The following is a 27,873-nucleotide window of genomic DNA, read 5'->3' on the forward strand; positions in this document are numbered from 1 at the left end:
GTGTTTTATTTTTCGTTTGTCTAACTCGACACTTGTCTCTTTGAACCGATCAAAATCCTCAAGTCAGAACAAGAAAACGAATCATAAAACCAAAATGTGTGAGTGAACATCAGAGTGGCAGAGCACTGAGAGAGATGTGAAACTAGTGACACAAAAGATCAGGATCAGGGAGATAGGAAGGAGTAAAAATGTGTTATACTAAAAGGGGAGAGTGGGGAAATGTAATGCACATCTAAGGCTGGTTTAAAAGGAGAAAATCCTGCATCATTGAACAGCCATGAACATCCAAAATGCCCTGGTACAAGTTACAAGTGAGGCTGCGTTCATACTAGGGTTGAGTTGCCTGGCAAATCCAGAATGATATGTTTCTGTATTTTTTATACATATTGACATCAGGCTGGTCCCCACGTCCACTGTTGTGTCTCAGGCCCAGTCAGATGTAATTGTGCAATCAGATCATTTTTTTCAATGACATATGTGAAACTAAGGCGGTCGTTGGCCAGCTATGATTTACAAATAAAATCTATCTGACCTCAGATTAACAGAATTTAGTGTTTTGCCCATTGATTCTGTAGAAATCCCTGTGATTTTTTTTCTCCATTATTATTTCTTGTAAATCACACCCATTTGAAAATGGGGAGATTCACTGATGACTCACAACTTTGTAAAGTACTGAGGAAATGTCTGTTCTGGATCCCGACAATGGCTTGGGCAATATTGAGAAAAATGTATCCCTCATTTATTTATTTAGTTTTGCAATGACAATATTCAAAAAGTTAATGTTTATATATCAGACATTATTTTAATGTTTTCTTTTTGCGCTTTTTTATTATAAATGATGTACTCAATATGATAACATTACTTTCTAATAATATTTACATCATAATTTATTCTTTGACTGCTAGTTCACACTTTCCCTGGTTTGATCCCACTTTAGTCCTGTTGTAGACTTGGTTTGGTCCTAGTTTAGTTTAGTTTATTGGTTTATTTTAACACGGACCATGTGCAAACACATTAATCTCATAAAAGATGAGGGATGCTTTACACCAGATTTAGCTAAAGCTAGTTTCCATCTGCAGTCCCCAGGCAGGTAACAAACAATTAAAATACATCCAAGTATCCATCCATTTACAATCAAACCATGCATTCTCCTATTCTTTCATTTAAAAACATTACACTCCACAGATTCTAGTGTTAGTTTGGTAAAGATCTAGTCCAGATGAAGTTTTAGTACATGTTTAGTCCTATTTTTTACATGGTGATCACATTGTGAAAACTAAAATCTGTACAGACTAAATACATGAGGACCAGTTTTCTGTATGGGGACAAAAATCAAGTCCCCATGAAGTAAATCCTTAATCCTTAATAAATATTATTAGATCAACAAGTTCAGTTATGGGTTAAAATAGGTTAATTAATTATGGTTAAGGGTCAGTCCCCAAGAAGTGAATGTAAGTCAATATAATGTCCCTGAAAAGGACTGAAATGTGTGTGTGTGTACATGTAGGTGTGTGTGTTGGTGTGTCGGTGTGTGTGTGTGTCTTTGTGTGTGTATCTGTGTGTGTGTGTCTGCTGTGTGAACACTGCCTTAGAGCTTTTGTGTACAGGGGAATGTCTGACACAGAGATATATCACTCCAGTCACGAAAAAACTCCAGACTTGACTTGAATTTCAGTCTAGAGTATAAAGGTTTAAATTTAGAGACGCACTAGAAATTATTGTTTTACCTTGAAAGTTCCACACTATAGTATTCAATTTATATTGCAGCTATTCAATTATTTGTATTTTTGAGAGCTAAAAAAAACTTGAAAAACATGTATTTTTTATCATGACCATGGTAGCCTCTAAACAGATCTGATCTGTATCTCCATGGAGATACAGTAGATAGGTTTAATTGCATACTGTGGAACAATCCAGGCAAAGCAATAACATTTCCTTGGAGACAAACAGGTGGAAGGTCCTCTATCAGAAAAGTTACATAGTGCACCTTTAAAGCTGTGAGAATTCAGTGTCCACGTGTCCATGGTTGAACATTAGCAAGAAAAAAACTACGAAAAAACAGGCTGAACTCAGACTTTAACTGACTTATGTTTGATGTTAAATAAGGTTCCAGAATATGCCAGAAAGGTGCACTTATGTACAATCATCTTGTACTTGTACTATTCACAGGAGATACTTCAGTATGGCCGCTCATTTGAAGTGGAGAGAATACTGGCAGACGAGAGGTACCAGACGCTGAAGGTGAATAGAAAAAACACTTCAACCTTATTTCACTGTATAACACTTGAGCCGAGTGACCGTTACCGCTGTGCTCAAAGTGATGGCTGTCTGTAGGAGTGTGACAAAAGATTGATAACACATCAATTTTACTTCTGTGGGGTATTAGCTGCTAACACATAACATGTTTAGATCACCATGTTACCTTATATTCTTTTGAAAATGCTATATCTGCTGAAAAAAATTTATTAAGTTTAGTATTATAAGTTTCACTTTAGTTTTTGGCGCTCTGAGCCTCCTCTCCCTTAAGGGCGTCCTTCTGTGCTAAGTCACTCCCACTTCAGAGCACTATCACAACACAATCAGCACACATCCCGCCACTGAAACTTTTGCACATCACGTCTGGTTTGAGAAGTTGTTGTGTAGGGTTGTCATCATGTTTTTGTATACTTAAGGGGAATTGTCATGTGGGAGCATAGGTGACATAGGATTGTGGGTTGAGCATTGCACAGATTCTTACAGCTTGGCCCGGGAGAGATCTCTAAATTACTGAAGCACGCATGAATGGCATTTAAAATCTCCTCTGTCATGTTTTTGTTGAGGGAACAACGCTACAACATGGTAGGATATTGGTTAGGATGGTTAGGATATTCAGTTGCTTTTAAGTCTTTTCTACAGCCTGTGATTTTTAGAAATGAAGCGTTAATTTTCAAAACGGTGCCATTTGAAAAAAGTCATCAGAGCCTTGTAGATTACTCTTAGTATTGTAATATTATAATAAAGAATAATAACAGAAATGGTAGAAATGGTAGAAAGCTAAAAACACACACTTAATACCTCTCCTTAAGATATTCAGGCATCGTTTCAAGGAAAAACAAAATACTATTGATCACATTATGCACAAACCCTTTTGGACAACCCCCTCAGAGGAACATAACAGCTTCTTTGTCAAACAGAATACATTATATCTGTAAGGCAGACTCAGGGCTGCTTAAGACAGAATGAATGATGAAAGGGAAATATGCTGATCTGGGAATATGACAATACAACAATGATAATAAAATATAATGGTAATGATACTGCTGCTAATACATCAAATCACCACTGTCACTGTCATATTTATCCATTTGGCTTTTTATTTAGGATTTGCCTTAACTGTGTAACTTGGTTGGAGGGTTTGCCACCTGCTTGTCTCCATGGAGGTGGTATTGCTTTGTGGGAAAGTTCCACAGTGTGCAATTACATGTATCTATCTATATCTAAATGTATCAATCTACTGTGGAGCATCTAACCAGAAAAGTTACATATTGCACCTTTGAAGTGAAATAAACACCTATAATGATATATAAACAATCATATCTATAGTTTCAGAGTGAAGACAAATAAGAACTGTTGTCATAGCAATTAACAATTTTAAACTAAATATGATATCTTTTGAATGTTGTTGCAAATACCAGGAAGCTGAAACCCATGAATAGCTATACTGTAATGTAAACTTTGCTTGTAGATAGCAATAATAGGTGAAGGTCAAGGTAAAAATGTATTTCTATAGCACAGTTAAACACAGACAGTACTGTTAAACACACAAATGATAACACTAATAACTACTATGGCACTAGATAAAGTTTTGGACTCGATTTTTTCCTCTTCCTTCCAAAGCTCATTTACATATGGCCTCTTTTGAAGCACAGGATCTCACAGAGTTAGCATTTACCTCTCATGCCGAAGTGCTCCTGATGATTACCTCCTCCCCCTTTTGGTTTCCTCGCAGCTGTTCATGAGTGTGTTCGGAGTCGGACCTAAGACTGCAGACAAGTGGTACCGCCAAGGACTCCGCTCCCTCTCCCAAATCCTCGCTCATCCTGATATTCAGCTCAACCGGATGCAGCAAAATGGTAAGAAAAATACTTCAAAGCAATTTGCACCACTTCAGATATTATAAGACCCGAAACGTTCTGTCAAATCATTAGTGTTCTCTACAGGGACTCTGCAAGTGGTTTTGGTGCTGAAGTTGATCTTAAACGTACACTATATAACTTTTCTGGTGGAGGGTCTGCCATCTGCTTGTCTCCATGGAGATGCTATTGATTTACCCGGAATGCTCTTGAGAAATAGAAATGTATGCAGTGAAATAAATGCAACACAGATGAGTTTAATGCCATACTGTGGAAGATTCCAAGCAAAGATGGGGAGATCGGAGTTTTTCAGAGCGCTCAAGCCCCAAATGCCAAACAATACATGATTACTCGAACAGGCATAAAACTTTTTAAAAAGTTCAAGTTAAAAGTCAGTTTGACATAATATTCCCCCTTTAAGTTGTTTTCATACACACACATTAGATATATTGAATGAAATACCAAAGCTAAAATAACCAACAATTTTGCAAAACCTGAATAATACCTAATATAAGACCTTTAAATGTTAATAAAATGACATGTACACAGCAGGGAGTTACAATACAAAAACATAAGCTGAATGCAGTTGTGGTTTTAATAAAAATCAATAGATAGAGAGATCTTTCATCAATCAGGAGACAGAACAGACCATCAATCTTGTACCATTGAAGGTCATAGAAATACACTGGGGAGCGACTGGTTTGTCATACTGGAGGTATTGGTGCAGGAGAGGATGGAGTTTCTTCGTGTAACATGTCAGTATATTTAGTCTGCTGGCAACAACATGTTTTCAAATGACACAGATTGATAGTGTAAATGTAATGAATAATAAATGAGTTACTTGGAAAAAAAATGAGGACAGAATTAAAAACACAGGCGCAATATTTCATCTAGAGCTAGACCAATGGTATAGGTGAAGAGGAGGAGATGGAGAGGTTGAAGAGGCTGGTGGTTTTGCTGCTGTGGTGGAAACGGGACATGTAGTTGAAGAGGAAAAGAGAGGTAAGAACAAGACGTTAGGTTGCCTCCACACTTCTTCAATACTTTATGATATCTTCAAGTTCAGATGGACTTGACTGACAGATGGATTAGCCAATCAGGGACATGCATGGTCTGTCTGTATCAAAACAAATATGGCTGCAAGGAAAAAAGAAAGGAAAAAGCTGAGCGAAGCGGATAATCTCAGGTGATTTAAATTAGATGTTATTTGAAATGATGGGTGATCAGTTAGCTCCTTCATTTCTCATGCATCACTGAAAAAAAACAAATCTGATTGGATGATCATGTTTGGTTCTGGCTCGAGACACGACGGAGGGCGTGGGGACCAGACTGATATCTCTCTGTATAAAAAATACAGATATAACATTCTGAATTGGTCAGAAAAGAAGTCACGTATTCTTGGTCTAATTTAAACATAATAGCTGTGTTATGTGGTAATACCCTTAATACCATTACATTATCATATTACACAAATCATTTTATAAAGACTCCTGATTTTTTTTTTTTTTGGTTGTAGTCATATGAACCCAAAGTGCAGAGCTCATTCTGTCATGCAAAAAATGTTAGTTACCATGAAGTTCACTAGTTATTTTTGAACATGTTCACTTTAAACTAAAACACTACATACTACCTTAACAATTATCCATTAAAATTGTCTATTTACTGTAAGTCTGTCCATAAAACATGAATAACCTTTACACAACAGCTGAAAATAAATGATACAAATGTCTTTTTTTCAAATGTCTCCCTGTCACTATAAACCAGTGGTTCTTTTTAAGCAGTTTTAAATCACATTCATCTGATTATCCTCCGATCCAAGCGCGTACACTGCTTTGTGCTATCCAACAGGCCCATATCAGACACTACAATGATAAATTCCCCACAAACAACATTAGCACATAAATCTCAAATACTCTCTGGATATATTCACGCGTATCATTTTTCTGCTTGCTTACGACGCGGCAAAACTCCGTAATCCCAAAGCATTACGCACAGGTCTCCATTTATTTTGTAACTCTATCTGATAATGCTTCAAGTGACAGACATCTTCATCAAAAGCCCTTATAATCCATCACTCCGGGATCTGCTCAATGCGCCGCTGTGCCCAGAATTTATGAGCGATTTGACTGAGAAAATGTTTTTGAACCCTGATCTCTTGTCGGCATGTTGTAACTCTCTCCTCTCATTTGTTTTATCGAAACGGACAGACTTGTCATTAGGTTTACCGTGATTAATTGGGGGAGTTTGGAGCTTTTGGTCGCCTGTGAGAAGGAGGCAAAGGGAGACGTTTGAAATGGGCCTGTCAATCCATCCATCATAGTTTAGCCTACAGGAGCTGGACCAGTGGCGTCAGACTAAACAGATTTTTATGGTTGAGTTTAAAGTGATGACTCTTTGTTACTATATATTTGGATGGAAATAAATTTGATAAATGGTTAGTTTTGTTCACCGCTGTTCTGCTCTCAAAGCGCTTTCAATCAAAGAGCTATGTCTTTCCCTCTTTCCTTTCAGAATTAGAGTTATGGTCCTTGAAAAACTGAATTTCTTTCGAGATTAATAAAGTATATCTATGCTTCTATCTATCTATCTGAAGACGACATATTATCTGTTATGTGGTGAAAACTGTAATTATTATTGTTATTATAATATTGTAGCCACAGCTGCCCTGAGACAAACTGACAAAAGCAAGGCTCAGCTCTTCACTCAACACTCACACACATCGCATTTGTGCTAGGCAGTGTGGGTGAAGTGAGGACACAGCACCGGTTGCGCCCCACTGTGGCACCTAGTTTTCCCAGTGGTCGCCCTTCCAAGTAACATTTCTGAAAATTTTATTGCTCTGAGTAACCCAGTGATGAAGGAGAACCATTATATATGTTTAAAAAAGTATGTTTTGCTTAATATGTGTCCTTTAAGTAAAAACATAATTGCAATATCTGTTCAGCTCTTTTTTTCTTTTTTTTTTTTGCACTCTTTATAATGAGCCTGAACCATCACACACATTATATTAAATTGTAAGTGTTAGGTTTGATTTTATTATTCTTTCTGTACTTCTATTCCTCTGGTGTAGCTGTCTGCTCTTCTCCAGGTTTCCTTCATCATTCAGACCTCTCCAGGGGGGTGAGAGCTGATGAAGCCCGAGCTGTGGAGGCTTTGATAGTGGAGACCGTCCAAAGTGTGGCCCCGGATGCTGTGGTCACTCTGTCAGGAGGCTTCCGCAGGTACAGGTCTATGGCTATGCAGCAAATACACTGCTCACTAAAAGTAAAACAGACTCTGGAATTACGTCACATTTGAAAAAAAAAATGCCTCTAGTGTCTTACATTAAGCCATTTAGGGAAATCCAACAATATAAGCGATACTTGGCATGTTTTGCAATGTGTGTAATGTTCTCCCACAAACCAGAAGGTAGCATGTTTGAATCTCACTTATGTTTGGGATGCAATTACTTGTTGCATTTATGTTGCCTTGAGTAAAATCAACAGTAAAATCAAGAAAATAAATATTGAAATAAACATATTTATTTCAGATAGACATAAAACTGCATAACTGACACAAACAACAGAACAATATAGCTCTATATCGACTCTATAGGGGAAATGATTATAATATACAATAAGTAACTGTGTGGGCAGGTGTATTAGTGAAGCTGAGTGCATCCTCGGGCATTTCAATTTAACTGCATAATTTGAAATGACACAGGACGATGGCTGGCTGTTGTTCCCTGTATGTTTACATGTCCTTTATGTGATTATGATTATGATCCGTAAAGGGAGATAAGACACATTATATACAGTAAGTTACAGTGGGTCAGGATGTACTGTGAAAACTTTTCTGATGAATGGTCCCTCTACCTGCTTGTCTTCATAGAGATGTTATTAGATTGCCAAGATTGTTTCACAGTAGGGTAATTAAAATAACCATCTCCATGGAAACAACCCCGATGCTTCACCAGGCTGATAAGGTAAGATCTGAGAAGAGGCAATCCCGCTTACAGTAAGAATGCATGTTTTAAGGTATTGCAAGAAAAAAACAACAACACTGTAGTGGTTTATATGTATTTATTTATATTTTTATAGGAAACATAATTAAAAGCCAACTTTGTACAGTGTAACCTCAATATTGGTTCAACTTTATATTTAATAGTGACATTTCCTTAGTAATTCATATGAACACTCAACAGTTTAATGTATATGCTATGCTATGTAAATATGTACTCCTATGGGCAGATATGCATTAATCGCAATTAGAACTGCAATTAGACCATGGAGAAGGATTTAGACATTAACATGGTAAAACGTATGATTTATCAGCGATTCCAAAGTGCCCAATCCCCTTTGAGAGCTGTTGTATCTCTTAATGGTCCGCTATGGAGCACTTATTTTGCACATTACATAATCAAAATGATCAGACATCTTAATTGGACTCATGCAGAGCTATAATTGAAGGAGTCCATTATCTGTAAGCATGCCATTTACCTTTATGTGCTGGAAAAAGGGAATCCTCCAGGCATGGTTTTAGCCCAGCGGGGAGCATTTGATGGGCTATTAGACTAAAATAACTTGATATGCTTATGCTAAGATGCCAGCAGCAGCGCTAATAAACCGCTAATGCTCTTCACAGAGACAAGATCCTCTCAAGGAAGTCCCATCAAAAGTGGAATTTAATAATCACTTATTAGCTTGATGTTGCTCTCAGATAGTCCCTCTCAAAAGCTTGTGAAGTATCTTTAAATAGACCAAAAAATGTGGGAGGAAAATCTGGAAACTTTATCCATGTAAGAAGGCTAGAAAGTCCTCCAGTCTTCTAGTGCAGGGGGGTAAAGTATAGTGAAAACTGCCACTAAGTTAAAACTAAACAAGGAGCTAAATTGCAAAACATATTAACGTTGCAATATTGGCTAACATGCAGTATTGATATTGTAGCTAAAGAAATCTCTTGAGTGTTGGGTTTAGGGACAGAGTTATTTTTTAATGGTGAAGGATCGGAATATATAAATGGTTAAGGTTAGGTTTTGGGTAAGTTTAGGAGCAGTGTCATGTTACATTCAGGAAAATAGTTAAGATTAGGGTCAGGAATTTTTTTGGGATTATGTTAGCAGTAGCAAAAAAAAAAGAAAATTTGTCACCTACAACTTTATGTCAACTTACACAATAAAATAAAACCTAAACAGCCAAAAATATATAACTGTAGGCTTGTTCATAGCAACAGGAGCTAGCATGTTACCGTGACAACCAGAGCTACGTGATTACTTTCGTCCCTTCGGATCAGACTGTCTAGCACCAACCATCTCCCATTCACTTAGGTCTTTAATCTTATAGAAATTTAATTAAATTATTAAAATGGAAAAATGCTGTTTTTTGTTGAATAAATTAGGCCTTAATTAGGATTTTGTGTATTTCCTTGATTTGGTGCTGAAATTAAGATAAATATTCTTAATTCATATTACCTCGTTGTCTCTATGGTGATGCAGTACCTGTATTACTGTGATAAATATATATATGGTCCACCTAGTGAAGAGTCCACCATATAAACACATGGTGGACTCTTCACTAGGAAAAAAGTTACATAGTACACCTTTAAATTAAGTTTTTCTCTTTCAGTGTGCACCCGTCTCGCTTGCTCTCCCCCCACTCTCTCTCTCTTTTCATCCCTTCTTTAAATTAAGTGCAGAAGTAAAACCACGACATGTAAACAACTGGTGTGAACTTGGAGTGTGCGTGCCGAGAACCGTTCAATTATTCACTGGAGCTGCACAAAGCCCATGAAATATGCAGCTTATTTACAAACGTGTGGGCGACCGGCGACAGGGATAAATAATACAGAGGTGCGAAGAGTGGCTGCAAGTACGCACTTCTAATAATGGGTTTTGTGTTCAGAAAAAGGGAGGCAAAGTGTGGGCTCAAAGTGAACCGTCAAAGCAACGACCCAAACAAGAATCCTGTGAATATGTGAATGTGCTTGTATTATCTCAAAACTTGTAAAATCATGTATATTTTTGTGTTCCATCAGCCAATGGTTCTTAAATGGTGGCTCCTGGCTCAGCTATTGGTGACTCACATTTGACAACATTATGACTCTGCTCTCATCACCTTGACCAATTGTATTTGCATTTATATGACCAACATCAGACTGAAAACATCCAGAATGTCACAACTACAATATTCACAAGAACAGTACACAAACATGCATTTAAGCCTCCAGATATTTTTGCTACTATAGATATAAAACAAATGTAATCATTTGAGAGGGATAGTTAGGCTGCTGTAAATATACAAGCCCTGTGTCCAATAAAACTTGATATATTATATTATTTTCTAAATGTATGGGCTCTTGGGGGCCCTCTGCTGGCCTCGGGGCCCTAAGCAGCTGCTTAGTCTGTTTATAGGCTGGGCCGGCCCTGGCTACCAGATTGTGATGATGTCATACTCTCAACCACAACTTTTCTCTGTTGATAACATTGTACTTTGCCATGAAATATCCAAAAGGTAAATTCACAAATGTTGAACCTGCTCATTTCTATTATTGACAAGATCAAAGAACTCACTGCATTACAACAAGAATCTACATTTAAACAATATTAATTTTATTTGCCCCCCATTTTTGTATTAAATATTATTGGCCTATAGAATGTTGTGATGCCATCTGAAACCCAGCAATAAGCAGCTCTTGAGGTCAAAATATGTCCGTTGTGTGCTGTCTGTCCAATTAGAAAGCATTTTATTGTCCAATAATCAGGAATGTGTTAGCGTGCTAGTTGTTGTTAGCTTTACGGTCACAGCAAAACTGGACACTGGTCTCTGAGAGTTGTGAAAATCACTTATTGCAGTGAATAATGAGGATGCTTGGAATGCACAGGGTAAGTGAAGGGTAACGTTGGAGTTTGGACCACTACAAACCATTTAAAATGAACTAGGTTTTCACGTTTTTAAGAACATAAAAAATCTAGCACAGCATCTTTAAAAAGGCAAATTTTCCTTCTGAAACCGATTATCTTAAAATCCAAATCATTTGCTATGGATGAACAAAAGTACAAGGTGACATGATTTATTTACAGCAGACCTCTACATATTTTTAACAGAACTTGTTAGAAAAAAGTAACACCACAAATAACACCCTGTCTACTTATCCTTCTTGTAGCTAATCTTGACAGGACCCTCCTCTTTTTATAACAGTGCCAGACGCCATTGCTCCACATCTGTCACTCCTGTATCCTCCTCCTGTTATTCCTAAGGTTAAATACAGTTCTATAGCACCAACATAAACGCCTCGCACGTCCTGACACCCCGAGAGCGAGAGGCCGATAGAAGCAGCATTTCCTAATCTATTTTTAATCCCTCTCGTGAACGCGGCATTAAGACTTGTCACCCTTCTTCTGGCACAACTGTCCTTTCAGAGCGGCTAATGTCAACGGTATCGACAAATCCTGCTACGACTCCTCTTCTTTCAAATGCCTGACAGCGTGGGTTTACAAGTGCTGTGATTCTCAAGCTCTGGTGTGTGCACTGGAATGGGTGCAATATTTTAGTGATACATAATACTACTCAAAATATGACACTACTAACAGAAACACTCTTATACTCTTATCTAAATTTTACTTTTGATTGTCAGATTAATGGCGCTGTATCTGCTAAAAAAAAAAGGCTACTACTAACTACTTCATTTTAAATAGTTGACAGATCCAAATTTACTCCTCCCTTTGCTAACACATTCCTAGCATCCTACTGATTGGTCTCAATATGTTCAAAGTACTTTTCACAACTTTCAGAGACTCACCTTTACTACAGAATTGGTTTAGTGGTCAGATCCGCTGACCCACAGGTTGGCGGTGCGATTCCAGCTTCCACAAATGAGTGCTGTTTTTGTGTCCTTGGGCAACACACTTAATCCACCGCCCGTAGTGTCTGCGTACACTGTTGTATGAATGTGTGTGCGAATGGGTGAGTGGTTCCTTGATGTAAAGTGTTTTAAGTGCCTCGAAGGGGGAAAAGCGTTATGTAAAAATGATAACAACAACAACTAGCATGCTAACAACTCACCAACCTTACTTCTTGATTTGCGGATGATAAAAGCGTTTCATAATTAGTACACAACTGTCTAATTTTGACTTTAAGAGCTGCTTTAACAATATGGGGCTAACTTTACTTCATTATATCAAGTACTGCCCAGGTCAAATTATATTTTTAACCAAAGTTTATCATAATCTTGCTTTCTTTGTTGTCTTTTCTGTGTAATGGGGTTTGCTGTTGGTCAGCTGTGGTTGTTTTTAAATGTAAATGCTAATCTCCTACAAAGTTGCGGCATTTATCAGTTGACTTTGCAGTAATAAACCAATATTTCCTGTTTGTCCATTCAAGGCACGCTTTACACCGCACCTCAGTGATTTCCCGCAGAGAAGCATCAGGAGATCAGACTCGAGCCAACGGTTCAGAGCTGGTTGTGGTGAATGTGGAATTCTCAGATTAAAAGTCCAAAGCGCTCGTTCAGCAAATGGAGGACTGTGAGGCATATGTAAACAGCTCCACTACAGTATTTGATCAAAATGCTCATAAGTGCACTAACGGAAGCTTACTCAGAGAGAAACTTATATCACACTTATATCTCACATATAAGTATGAGAGAATGCAACAATATAATGGAATTGCAGTATTAAGATTTGTACATCAAGAAACGTTCTCTAGTCCAGGAAAAAATTCTTCATTTCACTATAAAGCTCTGTTAATCTTTGATGAGCATTTTGAGATCCAAAATTGTCTAATTTACCATTAAGTCTGAACTGTTTTCCAAACCACATGCTTTCAGTGACAGAGGATTGGCACTAAACCTTTTGATTGAAAAGACCGTCGATCAAAACATTTTAATCTCGATTCAGTTCAAATTTGACTGCACAGCTGTACGTTTTGTGACGTTTACTTAAAATGTATAGCGGAAAGTGTCTGCAAAATTGATTAAAGTGTGATATCCTTGATAAACTTCACCGCACAAATGATTTCTTGTCTATTTCATTAAGCCACAACATACCCGAACATGCTATACTCAGTCCATTCAAGTCACTCTCTCTCCTCTCCTGCTGCTTCTGTATGCGCCTCAGCCCTCCACCTCACTATCTCCACCACAGAAGCAGAACCACCAGCCTCCTCAGCCTCTCCATCTGCTCTCCTTCACCACCTCTTGTGTCTAGGCGCTAAGGGAAATCTGTCAACATCTCCGCTTGTATCTATCTCTCCCTTCATCACTAGCTCGCCTATCTGCTAGTACCAAAGTTTATATAACCACTAAACTTCTAATTGCATCCTTCTTTGTTGAAATAGCGAAAAGTGCAGGCTGCTTCTGGATGTTCTAAGCGTTTCTGCACAAGTATAAGTTCTGCGCCTCCTCTCCTGGTTCCCATTAGGAGCGCTAATGGCTTTTCTCTAATAGTATGTCATAGCTTTCTGACCTTTGAAGATTACCCACAATCCATTTCTGCCTCGGCTCCTTCCTCCTTTCATGTTGGCTGTCATTCACATGTTAGGTACAGCAGGGAGACATCAAACAGCTCGAACTGTGGTTGAGGCTTCTCTGATCTCGTATTGTCCAATTTTTATACGAGGAAAAATCGCCAACCATTTTTTTTGTAATGACCAGTATGATTTAGTTTTGTACAGCTCATTAAGGGTGCTCAATAACTCCACGGAAATGATATTGCTTTACCTGAAATGTTCCACAGTATAGCATTAAACCTATATATCTTGCATTTATTCTTTACTGATGTTATTTCATTGCTAACATATGGCAAAATAATAATAATGCACTGGTCTTATGCAACACTTTTCCTTATACTCAAAGTGGGTATATGTTTTTTTTTGCACTTCTTTCCTTTACCATTACCAACTATTACCAATCACTCAGGTAAAGTGGGTGGAGTGTCTTGCCCAAAAACACAAAGACAGTATAAACACAAACGATAATGAAATATTGATTCATACAAATAATAAGAATAACATAATACAACATCTTGAATATCACATATCTTGTTTTCCTGATAATTATGGTTCAGTTAACTGGAAAAAAAAGGAATAGTCTCAAATGTTATTCCCCTGCGCTGCGTTTTTAATAGCTCTGTCTGCATCTTTGTTTCTTCATCAGTTAAACGCGGCGAGTACAAGAAGATAATTTTCATATTTTTTGAAAGCGGTGGCTGATAATGTGTTTTTATCTCTAGGGGGAAAGAGTTTGGGCACGATGTGGACTTTATTGTGACAACAGCGGAGGCGGGTGGAGAGAGCCTTCTTCTGCCTCTGATAATGGAGAGATTACAGGAGCAGGTGAGGGAGCTGCTAATGCTTTAACACTCAGGGAGCCTCACATCTCACAACCGAATCTTTTATCACATCTGCTGCAACAAGTACGGACGGTATTAGCAACAGAAAATAGGGAATGTTTGTGTTTTTAATTGCAAACATTTTCTGATTAATAGCTGTGGGACAAGATCGCGTGTCACAGTATCTCACAAACAAAATTATCATAGGATTGTACATATATTAGAAGAAATTATTTTATTACTTTGGCATTTGGATTGGACAAAAAGGGTTTAGTGTGACTTACATCTTTAATAGTTCCAAAAAAAGACAGTACTAGAATGGTAACAAAAATATAAAATAAAAAAATAAGAGGCCAAAATTGAAAAAAGTTCTGGTTAGATTGCTGCTGGACTATCTGATGGGAGGAGCTAACTACACTGAAACTAACACACCTATTTCTGCTAGCTAAGCCTGTTAAACTGTACGTGTGAACTGTGCCAGCGTCATTTCTTACATAATTGTTCAGGCCTCTAATGGAGCTCATCATACCTCGACGACTGAAGGATTATACAAACATTAAAAAATAATGTTAAAATCTTGTCTCGTTCTCATGTACCCAGTCTCGTAACTCGTCTTGTCTTTTGGAAATTATGTCTCGCCCCATCCCGACTGATGCAGCTCAAGCTGGACAAAAGGGCAGCACTTGCTCTGTGTGTTTCATTAGTCTGTTCAAAATGTAATGTGAGTGTATACTTACTGACTACTAGTTCTAAATAACAATAAATAACACATCGAATATTGTTTTTATTATTTTTATTTTTAGCTACAAATGTGCAATCCTTCTGGCCCAGTAATCGTTCAGATAATTCAAAACGGCATCAGTGACGTATACAAAGATGTGTTTTCTATGTATTTTCAATCCAAGTGCTCAACATATGGAGAATGGTAGCTAGTGCTGCACTGTGGCCCCTGATGCAATGCGTCCAAATAAAAGCATCTCCTTCTCTATTTATGAGTGAATATTTCAGACTTAAAACCTGGCTTCACTCCTGGGGCAAGAGATTGAGACTCCTGTGAACCTGTGGGAGCCAAACATAGATTTAAATGTACTCCTCAACGAAATGGTTCTGCAGTTGCAGGTACAGGTCTGTTATTTATTATAAGTGCTCCACAAGAGTTACAGAGGTCAGAAACTTTTCAGACACTCTCACCTCAGCTCACTTTATTATTTACATGCAGGACAAAAATGTATTAGTCATCAGTTTAAAAAATCAACCAGTAGGGGTTCATAATAAGTTACATTGGCTCTGTTGAAAAGGAGACAAAGCCTGTATTTTTTATGTGCACTGCAATGCAATACTGTTTATTATATTGGCTCTGTTACAATGTCCTGGGTTCAATGCTACATAGACCCTCCTCGACTGTATGATGATAGACCATGCAGCCTGCACCGATTTCTGTTCTCATCAGGCTGAGGGGGGCTAGGATGGATCTAAGGTAAGTCCAAAGCTGGGCTAGGCCAAATGCAATATATTACTTAACATTAAGGTTGCACCATTTGGTTGGCGGTGCAATTCCAGCTCCCACAGATGAAGTGTTGTTGTGTCCTTGGACCAGACACTTAACCCACCCTGCCCCCAGCATACACTGGTATTTGAATGCGTGTTTGTGTGTGTGTGGATGGGTTTCTTGATGTAAAGCACTTTGAGTTCCTTGACAGTGGAAAAGCACTATATAAAAATGTGACCATTTACAATTTATGCTTTGATAAAGAAAGTTCACATTTCACGTCCAGGAGAATGGACAAAAAAACTGAAAAATGAACTGACACACAAGAATCACATTTCAGAACATGTTTATACAGCTCTAAACTACAAAGCTATGGTATTTTGCAGCCTTTGCTATGTTTGAGTACTGTCAAATAGCCAGTTGTGCCCATTTAAATTGCGATTTTGATTTGATCGTGGGTTAATCTTTCTGCCGTACTTAACATACTCAACATTTCTGCTCATATGTAAGTAAGTAAAGGTCTATGAATCTAATGGTCTATCTGTCTATATTCAACAGCTTCTATAATCGCATAAACATTGCATTTGTACTCATATCTGTGTATCTGTACTACTTGCTGATACTATCCATGGACTTCTCTGCACATGATAACATGCCCTTTAACACAAAACCTAATCTACACGACTCCATTTACAAAGTGTGGGCCAGAATCCTGATAAACCCCATTGTTATCCACAGGGACTATATTTAGATAATGGAGCTTTGGTGAGTGGGTCCCGCTGGCATCGCTCACAGCCGTATCTTCAGAGCCTGAATACAGCACACAGGGCTGCTACCTCTGATTTATACCACTCTAAAGGGAAAGATTTGGAAAAAAGACCACAATTCAAAGACTTACTTAGACTTTTAGTATGGCTTTCAAGGGCCAGTGCCTTCACCAAAAGCATTAAACAGGGAGTATTATGCAAATGGACTTTTTTTTAGCTTTCTAACATGTTATAATGTAGTTCCCTCAAACATGTCTGAAGAGGGTTTATATGCCAGACTTGGACCTCTGTAACTCAGTAATGTGGCAATTTCTTTCGGGTCCTATTCAAACCGTCCTTACAGTTCGCTGAATCTGTCCAAGACTCAGCCACAAGCCGACTCATCCATACTGCCAACAATTTTACATATATATACATACACAGGATACAAAACAATACACTTCACAAACCTGATGCGATGTGCAGATGCAGATGTTCCAGTAGTTTAGTGGGATACATCCTGATTGTGTTGTGAAAAGGGAGTGACTTAGCATGGGGAGCAAAAGTAAGGGAGACTCAGAGCATCAGAAACTGAAACTTACACGTTTACACGTTGTTTTTGGTGAATATAGCATTTTCAAAACAATAAAACATTAAAAAAAGTAAAATCTAAACAGTCATTGGGTTTTTTTATGAAGGAAATCTGATACAGTAACTACAGTCACAACTTGTCAGAGGTAAAGGGCCTCTTTCATCGTAAATAGCTATTTAAATTAATTACAAAATATTGTGGCTAACTTAGACAAATATATTTAAGTTTAATCCCTGCAATATGACATGAATTGGTCTTAGATGATGACTGATTCTCATATGAATAATTATGAACTGGCAGTTAGTTCATAATCATTAAAATATCAGCGCAACCATGCCTAGCCAGGGCCCAGAGGAAACACGGCATAGTGCACCTTTAAATGCCATGTACTGACCAGTACACACAGCAATAAAACATCCACAGATGTATTCAACATATAAGATGTATTCAAATTAAATGCACAGTGCTTTGTTGTACGTGGCTTAATTACTAGTGCTACTCAAATGTTGACAGTTATTTGAAGCTAATATCACAGTAATATAAATATCAACGCTCCAGAGAAGTGTCTAATTAAAATAGAACGTAAACATTTAATTAGTCACAACAACAGTCGCTCCTTAATGACTGATCTATTTGTTCTCGCTTTGCTTCTTTAAGCTCAGAGGATTTATTTGGAGTTGTGCTTTAACAAATGACAAAGTGCTATTGTTGGCAACTAAATAGATGCATTAAAAAACACAAGACTCTGTAGCCTTGTCGATAGTCTTTCAAGCATCTTGTAACTCTTAACCTGAGGAACTTAAGAGAGAGTACAATGTTCACATTTACTTTAAATAAGTTCATGAAAGGGCACTACATAAATACATTGTAGTTACAATTACTTTGTTACTATTTGAAGTTGCAATTGTTGTTTTACTTTTAACCAGATTTGTTTCCAAATAAAAACATATAGTCCACACTTTAATTTATGTTGTTGCATCCTCTGCTTGTGTTTTCTGTATTCAAAAATCAGGACAGGATTGTTACTATGAATTATACTAATCATGTAATATAGTTAAACAACCTAAGAAGCATTTCATTTTTTTCATTTAATTTGTTTTTATTTATACAGGCTTTTTCGTGAGCGCCCAACAAATAGCTGCATAGGTCCATTTAAAAACATTAAAAAAAGGTGTAGGTGTGATTATACATGTTTATCAGCAGATTATAAAAGTGCATTTGTGGCAACAATGTATCCAGTTTTGTCCTTGAAATGTATTCTATTTTTGGGAAGCAAAATAACCAAAACCTTTTTTCTCCTTTCAGTTCTAGTGCAGCAATCATGAGATCCTGGGTTTCAGTGCAATAGAAAATTTGGACCATTACCACAACAAGCCCTCAGATAACAACTTAAATAGGAAAAGTAATATAACAGAAACCCATGAATAGCACTATTCACCTTATTCAGTAAGTTGCTAGAGGTGCTGCCATAAACCCTCTTTCCGGTTGTACGTTCTGACATAGAGTTACCAATCTCAACAGTAAAATAAGTTAAATACAAAATACAAAGCCATTTTAAAGCCTCACAGAGAAAAGGTGCATTGTTGACTTCATGGTGCATTGAACAGTTTACACAAATTAATCTAATCTATATCATATTTTAGCAGACTTTTCAGACTAAGGCTTTTCTCTAGATCTCCATTGAAATGAATGGGATTCCCACTTAACTGAAAGTGACTACAAAACGTAGCAGTCAGAAATAAAACTGGGTGGAATAAGGTCGATAGATTTCAACATTGGCATTGCATAGTTTTTTATATTGGAAGCCTTTTCTGAATGGTTAAAAAATTCAAACAGATTACAGTCATGAGTGGTACCTGCATAAGCACATGGCCTGATAAGACCTTAGAACTAATTTTCACATATGTCTCACCTTTGTCCTTCCATTTGAATGAGGGATTATTTAAAGTACCAGTGCCGTGTGTGAATGTAGACTATAAGGGGTGGTAATAGCTGTCAGACGGTGCATTAAGGCTTTGGGGCAGGTGTTAAACAGGTTTTAGGACATCCTCTTTCTTCAGGACAGGGACAGAACAGGCCTATACTCCTCTGGGACAGGAGACCGCACAGGAGTGATTAAATGTACGGAGCTGAGGTCGGATCCAAATGTTGTAACCTTGTCATCTGCCGGGGCGTCCCTCTGGGTTTGGTGGTTATCTTTGGTAAAGGAAGGAGGAAAGAAAGGGGTCACAGTTTGAATAGTTGTAGTTACTAAAAGCAGTTTCATTTTAGTTTCATTACTTTTTTCTTTTTTTTTTTTTTGGAGTACATCATTTTTTGAAAGCATTGATGCCTCATAGTAAGTATTTTCATCACTATTTTATGCTTTTGTGTTACAGAGCTGTTGAACTACATGAAGTACTTTCTGTTAAACTAACTAAAGTTGACTGAGGTGTCTTGCTTAAAGGTACACCAAGCAGGCACGAGAAAGATTCAAACTGTCAACTTTTAAGACATCTGCTGTACCACCATGATTTTTCTTGTATATTTTTTTCACTTGGTCAAATTTGCAGTTCCATTTAGGGCTGAGTAAAAAAATCTGTTGGAATTCAGGGAAAAAATGGCTGTTTTAAATGTTTTTTGACTTGCTTCTGTTTCTTAATTTTTTGCATTTGGTTGTTTAAAATCAAAATTCAATCTACCTTTTTTCCCCCATGATTTTAAATATAAATGAACTAGTTTTTCACATTTTAAGGACAGTAAAAATCAGGTAAAGGACCTTTAAAATCAAGCTTCAATCTACCTTAACAATACTGACCTATCACCAGTTTTTTCCTTGATTTTAAACCAGATTTCTATTGTCCTTAAAACATGAAAAACTAGTTAATTTACATTTTTTTGCAGTGGTCCAAACATATTCGTCAGTTTCCTGACACATTCCTGATTTCTTTTGACTTTCCCATGATGTTACACAAAGAAGCAGTGTGTTTCAGGTGTGTACTTTTTATATGGGAGCCCCTTAAAGATATAGATCTGGGAAAAAGCGCTGTTTATATATCAAACGCATTATTATTACAATTATAGTGATGATAAAAAGTGGACAGAAGATGCATTACACAACACAGACCAAACACTGGCATATACATTACTCTTATGGGGGACACACAAGGCCTCAGTGATTAACCGCAGAGAGCTAAATGTTGTAACCTTGTCATCTGCCCGGGCTTCCCATGGGCTTTTGTGTCTTCACTCAAGCCTAATATCACAAGCACACCTCTTTTATAGAGCCGGCAGGGAGTTAAAAATACATCTATCTCACAACGTCCTTGTAAAAATGATGATTTCTCCTCCTCCCTCTCCACACTGCTCACAGTCTGAAAGCATAACTGCAGGGCAAAGGGAAGGTCAGGCTCAAGCTACACAGGCAGACGGATAGGCCCTGGTAATAGTAACAGACAAGCTCCACTACATCAATCATCTGCTATGGACTAAGCTCATTTTGAGTGTATGAGGAACTCTCTTTATGAACTTGTAGTCTCAGTCTTTTTACTTTTACTCAAAATGTAGTCAAATTTGTATATTTTGTGCTTTAGTTTTCATTAGAGGAATCAGATATAAAAAAGCTATAGTAATAATAAAAAAGCTACAGTAATAATAATAAAAATATACTAAAATGTGTTTATTGCGCTCAAAAACAAATAAAAACCTGAAGGCAGTTCCAAAAACCTGGCTTATACTTGGCCTAGAGGAGGACCTCCTGTTTATTTCCATGGAAATGTTGTTCCTCTGGCTATAATATTCCACAGTACGGCATAAAATGTAACCATCTCCAGAGAATGTTCCAAAGTATTCATATTTCTGTGGCATCATACTGGTGATGTGCCTCCTCTAGAAAGTTACATAATGCACCTTTAAAAGTACAGTATGTAAAATTTCTGGTTGATGTTTATGCCACCTGCTTTGCCTGAAACGTTTCAAAGTATGGCATTAAAATGATCACCTACCTGAAAAGTTAAAGATCTATCAAGTTCAACATTTTCAGCATTGAAAAAGTTCAAATCTGATGTTGTAGCAGAAAGGTGGCAGCCCATCCATCACACGTGGTCTAAGTAGTGTATAAGTGACTGCAAAACCCGGTGTGCATGGGCTTCGTTATAATGAGATTGATTTGAGCATTATTGTCCTGTCAATGTGGTTAGGGATACCGGAGATTTCCCTTACTTGAATAAGATGAGTCAGACTGAACCTGTAGACCAGCGCTGGGTTTTATTGCATTCAGAAAGAATCACAAATATAAACCACAAAGCTCATATGAATAGTATCAGATAATGTGGTTACATGGATGGATATAAAGAAAATGAGATTGCATGTTTCTCCTTGTGTCTAGGTGAGATTCCCCTCTTTTACCAGTAGATGGCAGATGTGAAAACTGTTCCTCCTCCCCTCACCTGGCCTTTGTTCATGCTCACCTGGTCAGACAGCAGTCATATAGATAGCATCTAGTGGTGGTATTTGAGAATACAACAGGGGACAATCTAATTACAGAGGGTACCTTTAACCTTAAATGAGTCATGAGGAAGGAAGGAAGGAAGCATTTAGACTTGCAGAGAGCTAATTTCCCAATGGGGGCAGTAAAGTATACCTTAACTTTGATCAGTATTTCATGCTAATATTAGATCCTCAGATGGATGTTGTTCATAATCATGCTAGTGGACAGTACTTTAAACTTTCATTCCACCACACTAAAACAAAAATTCTAGTCCTAGAGCATGGCCACTGCAGACCTCCATGTACAACCCCATCCCCTCTTCATTTCAGGTAATGGCCTGTGCATCTGTGGCTCTGGCTTATTAATATTTTCTCCCGTGGCATTAGTTTAGAATATGTCCACACGGGCCTAAATAACACTATCCTTCCTGACCCACATACTCTCACCCGCGCCATGCTCTGGGGAATTTTCATTTGAGATTAGACAGTCTTTAAGTGCTTTTATGGCGTCACTCTGGCCTCATTATCGGAGTGGGCACTGTCACTGCCTCCAGCTAAGCTCATAAGCTGACTCAAGGATCTCCCCTCCAACTTACCTTATTACGAGGAGGTTAGCGCTTATCTGGCAGAGCAGGGGCCTAGTGCCGGGCAGAGCGGGGAACTTTTGCATGTGATTTCCAAATATGAGCTACTACTACTGACTGTAATTAAACTTGCATTACCTGAAGACTCAGAGTAAAAACATTTCACAGTGAGCATTTCTTGGTTTTATAAATATTCCAGACACTGTATAACAACCTACAATATTCAGCAAAGGTTTTTTTTACACTACAGAAATGGTGATTATGCTTTAAAAACATTAATTTATGCATTATTGAGGCTTAAATCCCCTTCTGAACATGCTTTTGGCCACCTTGTCATAAGTATCGTGATCTTAATTTGACTGCAGAATGAGTCCAGTGATGTATTATTGGTTTAAAAAGTATTTTTAGCTATGATGCAACAAAACTGGCAAAACATGAACAGATGTTATGTTTGATGAATTAAACCAAAAATGTCATTGTTTTGTTGCCCACTATATTTTTGGTGCCAGAATAACTAAAGATTTAAGACTTATTACTTATGCTAATGTTGGTGCTAACTGCTACGTCAGTAAACTATTCAAAATGCTTCTACACATGGTAATGTTTTTTAATGAGGCTATGGTGTTACTAACTGTGGTTGCGTGGTTGTCAGTCGCCAAAAGAGCCCTGGTGTTTTTATCAGTGTTATTCGGCGATACAAAAAAACCAACTAATGTGCTTACAATGATCAACAATAATAATTAGCAAAGTATCCAGTGTGGTGCATGAGAGGAATGTGCTACTCTCTCCCAAAATGGCCTCCACCTATGACTATAATTAATGGTAGTGGGCTGGTGATTAGTTTGAGCCTTCTGCAGTTTGTCAGTCAAACTTTCTCCCACCTCTACTTTCCTGGGGCCCTTTGGGAAGGAGCTGCCCCCCTTTTCTCCTTCCCCAAGTATTACCATCTTCATCGGTCTTGCTTTGCCTAAAATATCCCACAGTATAACATTAAACTTATATATCTCCATGGAGTGAGCAGGAAGTGCTACCGGGCTAAATTACATATTGTTCCAAGGCATTTTTGAGTCAGTATGACACATACCATGGAACATTTTAGGCACAGCAACAGCATCTTCAAGAGACAAGCAAACACCTAGCGCAAAAGAGATGTAGTCCACCTTTTAATGATGACTTCTGAAGTTTACAAACTCTCCTAATTGGTACGGTCAAGCTAGAACACCGTATTAATGTAGCGTATAGTGACCCAATAACATTAGTGACTATTCTGTTATTCCCAAACAAGAATATATGAATACTACTTTTGCTATTACCACGAGTTTTCTCACCTGCTTCTCTGTGTATGCTGTACTGGAAAAGTATATAGCAGTTAAAGGGCCCATATTATGCCATTTTCTGATTTTATTTGGAGATGTAGACATACTAATAATAAAGGGTTTCTCAAACATGTGTGAAATGAATGAAATAAAACACAACTCCAGGTATGTTTGTTGATGAGGTAACAACATTCTAACATGGCTTAAAGCTCAGAAGCAATTTTGCGTAATATAAAACCTTTAAGAGTTTTTTCCCAGCCATTTTGTACACTTTTATATATTGTTTTGGCTAACGCATCCCTATGGACATTTTGATAGCTAACATATATGGTGAATTCTACTAACACTGTTCAGTTTATAATGCTCCATTTCTTTATGAAACCACTCACAGTTTATTTCTGTAAGAAGGCTGTACTTTGTGTAGTCACTCGCTCACTTAGTTTCGCAGCTCTCTACACTTCTATCTCCTGCTCTCTTCAACAGCCCTGTGGCGTTTTGGCTCCGATTTTCATTACCTAAGAAGTGCTGCCATTTACCAGTAACAGGCTTTGGAGCTGTGGACAAGTCTCTATTGAAAAGTACACTTTGTCAAGCTGTTTTCAGTGTGTTGAAATGGGAACGGTGACAAGTTGGCTTCTAAGATAGGTGCGAGTGCTTTTACCAGGCTCAGCCACGACAGTAGAAGTTTTAATGCGAGTACATGTGCCTGAAGTGTAGCAGTTTTTCACACTCAGCTTTAGGTAGCCACCATCCAGTCAAGAGTAGACATTCACTTTGGTCGATCGAAAATGTAGTCATTGATTTAAACAGTTTATAAGTTCCTGTATTGACATAACATACATATCTTCAGACATCTTTCATAGTATTATTTTGGAAAATTTCAATTGACATTTGAACAGGCCATAGCTGTAGGGTGAAAACACAAAGCCTACAGGGCTGCTCAATATGGTGATAGAAATTGGATCGTGTCGAGGCAATAGAAAAATACAAAGTATAAATAATTTAAAAAAAAGAAAAATACAGGAACCATGATCAAATCCAAATTATGATCTGGCTCCAAGAAATTCATGATTTTCTTTCTTCTTTTTTGCTATATCGACCGCCCCCCACCTAGTACTGGTCACTTAAAGGAGACATATCATGCAAAATTGCTTTTGTGAGCTTTCGTCCATGTTTCTTCAACAAAAACATACATGGAGTTGTATTTTATTTTCATTCATGCTTTCATTAATTCTGTTTGCAAGGTTGTTTTTGTCTTAGCACTCAGAAATCACTCTTCTTGTTGTTACGTATTCCACCGGAAATCCATTCAGTCTCCAGCACTGTTTTTAAGTCCATAAACCTCCACTGGACTAGTTCAGAGCATTTCTTTATTCAAATTTAGCTCACCACAACACATGGGTATATTAGCATGAGCCCATTGCTAAAAGACTTGTTTTTCATGATTCACTGCTATTGCTGTCAGCAGAGGAAGCTCTAATGCAAATCTAATTGCTTGCGGTGTATGTTTGCCAAATGTTGGCATTATTTTAAGCTCTAAAATCATGTTTAAAAGCCATGTTTCACTTTAAATGTAATCGCCTAGTTTAACAATAACAATGAAAAGTTAACCTGTTACTTATTTGGAACATAATATATCATAGAGACTAGGGAGCCATTTTGGATTTATTTCAAACTAATTTTAATTGTAGGATCTGACAACTCAAAGTGAGGAGCTCAATGTGCACTAACTTGAGAGTAATTATATTTTAAAGAATTAAACTTGTAGAAACATACGTGTTTCTATTGTGAAAGATACTTTCTTCTTTTCCAGTGTTAGCAGCAAAGAACCTCAAATGTAAAAGTAATTAGTCTGACACGGTTTCAAGTAGTGCAGAAATCAGTCGGAGGGGGTGCCACTTGTTAAACATGTGTTGGGAGAACACGGCAGCTGTGAGCCTGTCTGTCTGTGTCTGTCTGTGTCCAAGGGAGAGTGGATCACAGATGGGTGTGATAGGGCTGCTCTAGATCAATACATGTACCACACAAAAGCTCCTCTTATATCACTGCATTACGTGATTTTCTAACTGTTAAAGAAGAATGTAGCTTGTCCCTAGCTCTCACAAACCCTTTGGCACATTCCTAGTACTCACAGGCATGGATTTTCAGACATGTGCACAGCTTTACAACAGCTTCAGACAGAAGTAAAGCAGGGTGGGCAGTCAATATGCAGTTTCACGTTTGACTGGAAATGTAATACAATTATAATCTTACCATTAGGCCTTCTCTGTAATTTACCATTGTGGGACAAATAAAGGTTTATCTTATCTTATATTTTCCATATTGCGATGGTGTGACTACATTAAAATGTTTATTCTTAGTTACAAACACATTGTGATGACCAAGTTTTTTAATTTGCTATTTTGGTTCTCAAGATGAATATCTAGAATGTGCTTCGCATTGGTCTGCCATTTGTTTTTCCCAATCCTACAACTAAATCCAGTTGGTTAAAACCTCAAAGGAGTAAACAGTGCTAATGCAGCTTCTGCAGCTCAGTCAGTGAATTCTGGAGGTTCTGAACTTTCATATGAGACATGGCCCGTCCATTATTGACAGTGAGAAAACATGTCCTCAATTTGAAAAATTAAAGCAATGACAAGTTGGCAACCCAGGTCCAGTTATGATTCTAGTAGTGATGTCGCAACACAAACATTTCACACTCTTAAGTATAGGTACTTGTTCAACAGGGCATGTAGTTTTGATACTAGTTTTAGTATCAATTAGCATCTAATTTTTGCTACTTTGGACAACTCTAGATTGCAATACCTTTTTATACAAGTAAGAACACAGGATACATACTCCCCTAGCTACATTACATTGATACTGTGTTTGAACCTGATCCTTCAGTGCACTGCCTGTTTGTGTATGCTACAGATCAGTCTCCCTCACAAAATGACGGCTTGTTTTTTTCTGCCTGTCAAAACCCCACTCTTCTCTCTCTGACAGCTCTGGCCTCTTTTCCTGGAAAGGCACAGATTATGAATAAATCATGCCTCTGATATTAAAAGCCACAGAAAACACCGCTATCAACTGTCTTTTTAATCTCCCCCCAGGGTCTGCTGCTGTTTCAGGCCTACAACCCCTCCACATTCGACCTGCAGAAGGTCCCCTGTCGCCGGTACGAAGCCATGGACTTTTTCGCCAAGTGCTTCCTGATCCTGAAGCTAGAGGGCAGCAGAGTGCAGGGGGGAGTGCAGGGGGATAGAGGATGGAGGGCAGTGCGAGTGGACCTGGTGGCTCCTCCAATTGAACACTTTGCCTTCACTCAGCTGGGTTGGACTGGCTCACGGGTAAGAGACTCTAATTAAAGATGACATATGATGACACTCTGCCAAATACTTAATATATTAAAACTATTGCATGAGTAGATCATAATTTTACCTTTTGGTAATTATATAACGCCATAGAATAGAACTGATCGGCCCCACCTCTTCATAGTGGCTTTGCAATGTAGCAACCCGTGGATTGTCATTTACTTGTAATTTCCCCTAAAAGTGCATTTACTTAACTGGGTCTGCCACCAGGTCAGATCTGGAAAGAGGCTTGTCAGCTCACAGGAAGGATGCATTTTTTAGCAATACAAATGCATGTAATTGAATAAATACAATATAGATAAGTTTAATGCCATACCATGGAACATTTCAGACAAACCAGTAACCTTCATAGAGACACACAAGAAGCAGAATCCCAACCAGACATTTCATAGATTCATAAAGCACTGTGAGTCGCCACCATATATTACTTTGTAGTAAAATTATCCCCCCAAAAATATTTTTAATGTACGATATGGTTAAAAAACACAAATGGCAATAAATAAATACCATTTAAGTAGTTTATTTGTATCCATAATGAGTCCTAGAAGTTATTTATTCAGCTCTCTAAAGCTCAAATCTAATCATGGAACAGGAAGAACAGCAAAACTTCCGGACTAGTACTAAGAAAAAGTACCCAAATTGACTCCCGAAAATATACATAAAGATATATTGAATGATAAGTTGATTATTTAGTATAACAGGGCTAGTCAGCTCTATACTTGATGTTGTATCATTCATAAATGTGGCCATGATGGCAGTAGTAGAAACTGATACCAAGTGTCTGTGCTGTCACATGACATTCACCTCTCAGCACTGAGTGAAAGCTTTTAACAGTGAAACGTGAAAATGAAAGTAAACCTGACTGCACATTCAGCTCATCTTTCTGCCCAGTCTAATGTGTTCTCTTTACT

At 37.8% G+C, this 27,873-nt stretch overlaps 1 protein-coding gene across 1 annotated transcript in view; it reads left to right on the top strand.

Moving 5' to 3' along the window:
• dntt (deoxynucleotidyltransferase, terminal) overlaps positions 1-27,873 on the top strand; it is a 116,086-nt gene that overhangs the window by 30,165 nt on the left and 58,048 nt on the right. The window contains exons 5-9 of the mRNA XM_033979790.2: positions 2,170-2,241; positions 3,989-4,112; positions 7,201-7,333; positions 14,317-14,419; positions 26,702-26,938. Of these exons, the coding sequence (XP_033835681.2) occupies positions 2,170-2,241; positions 3,989-4,112; positions 7,201-7,333; positions 14,317-14,419; positions 26,702-26,938 (669 nt within the window). The remainder of the gene's footprint in view (positions 1-2,169; positions 2,242-3,988; positions 4,113-7,200; positions 7,334-14,316; positions 14,420-26,701; positions 26,939-27,873) is intronic.

This window comes from Periophthalmus magnuspinnatus, chromosome 15 (genome assembly GCF_009829125.3).
Source record: "Periophthalmus magnuspinnatus isolate fPerMag1 chromosome 15, fPerMag1.2.pri, whole genome shotgun sequence".
NCBI lineage: Eukaryota > Metazoa > Chordata > Actinopteri > Gobiiformes > Gobiidae > Periophthalmus > Periophthalmus magnuspinnatus.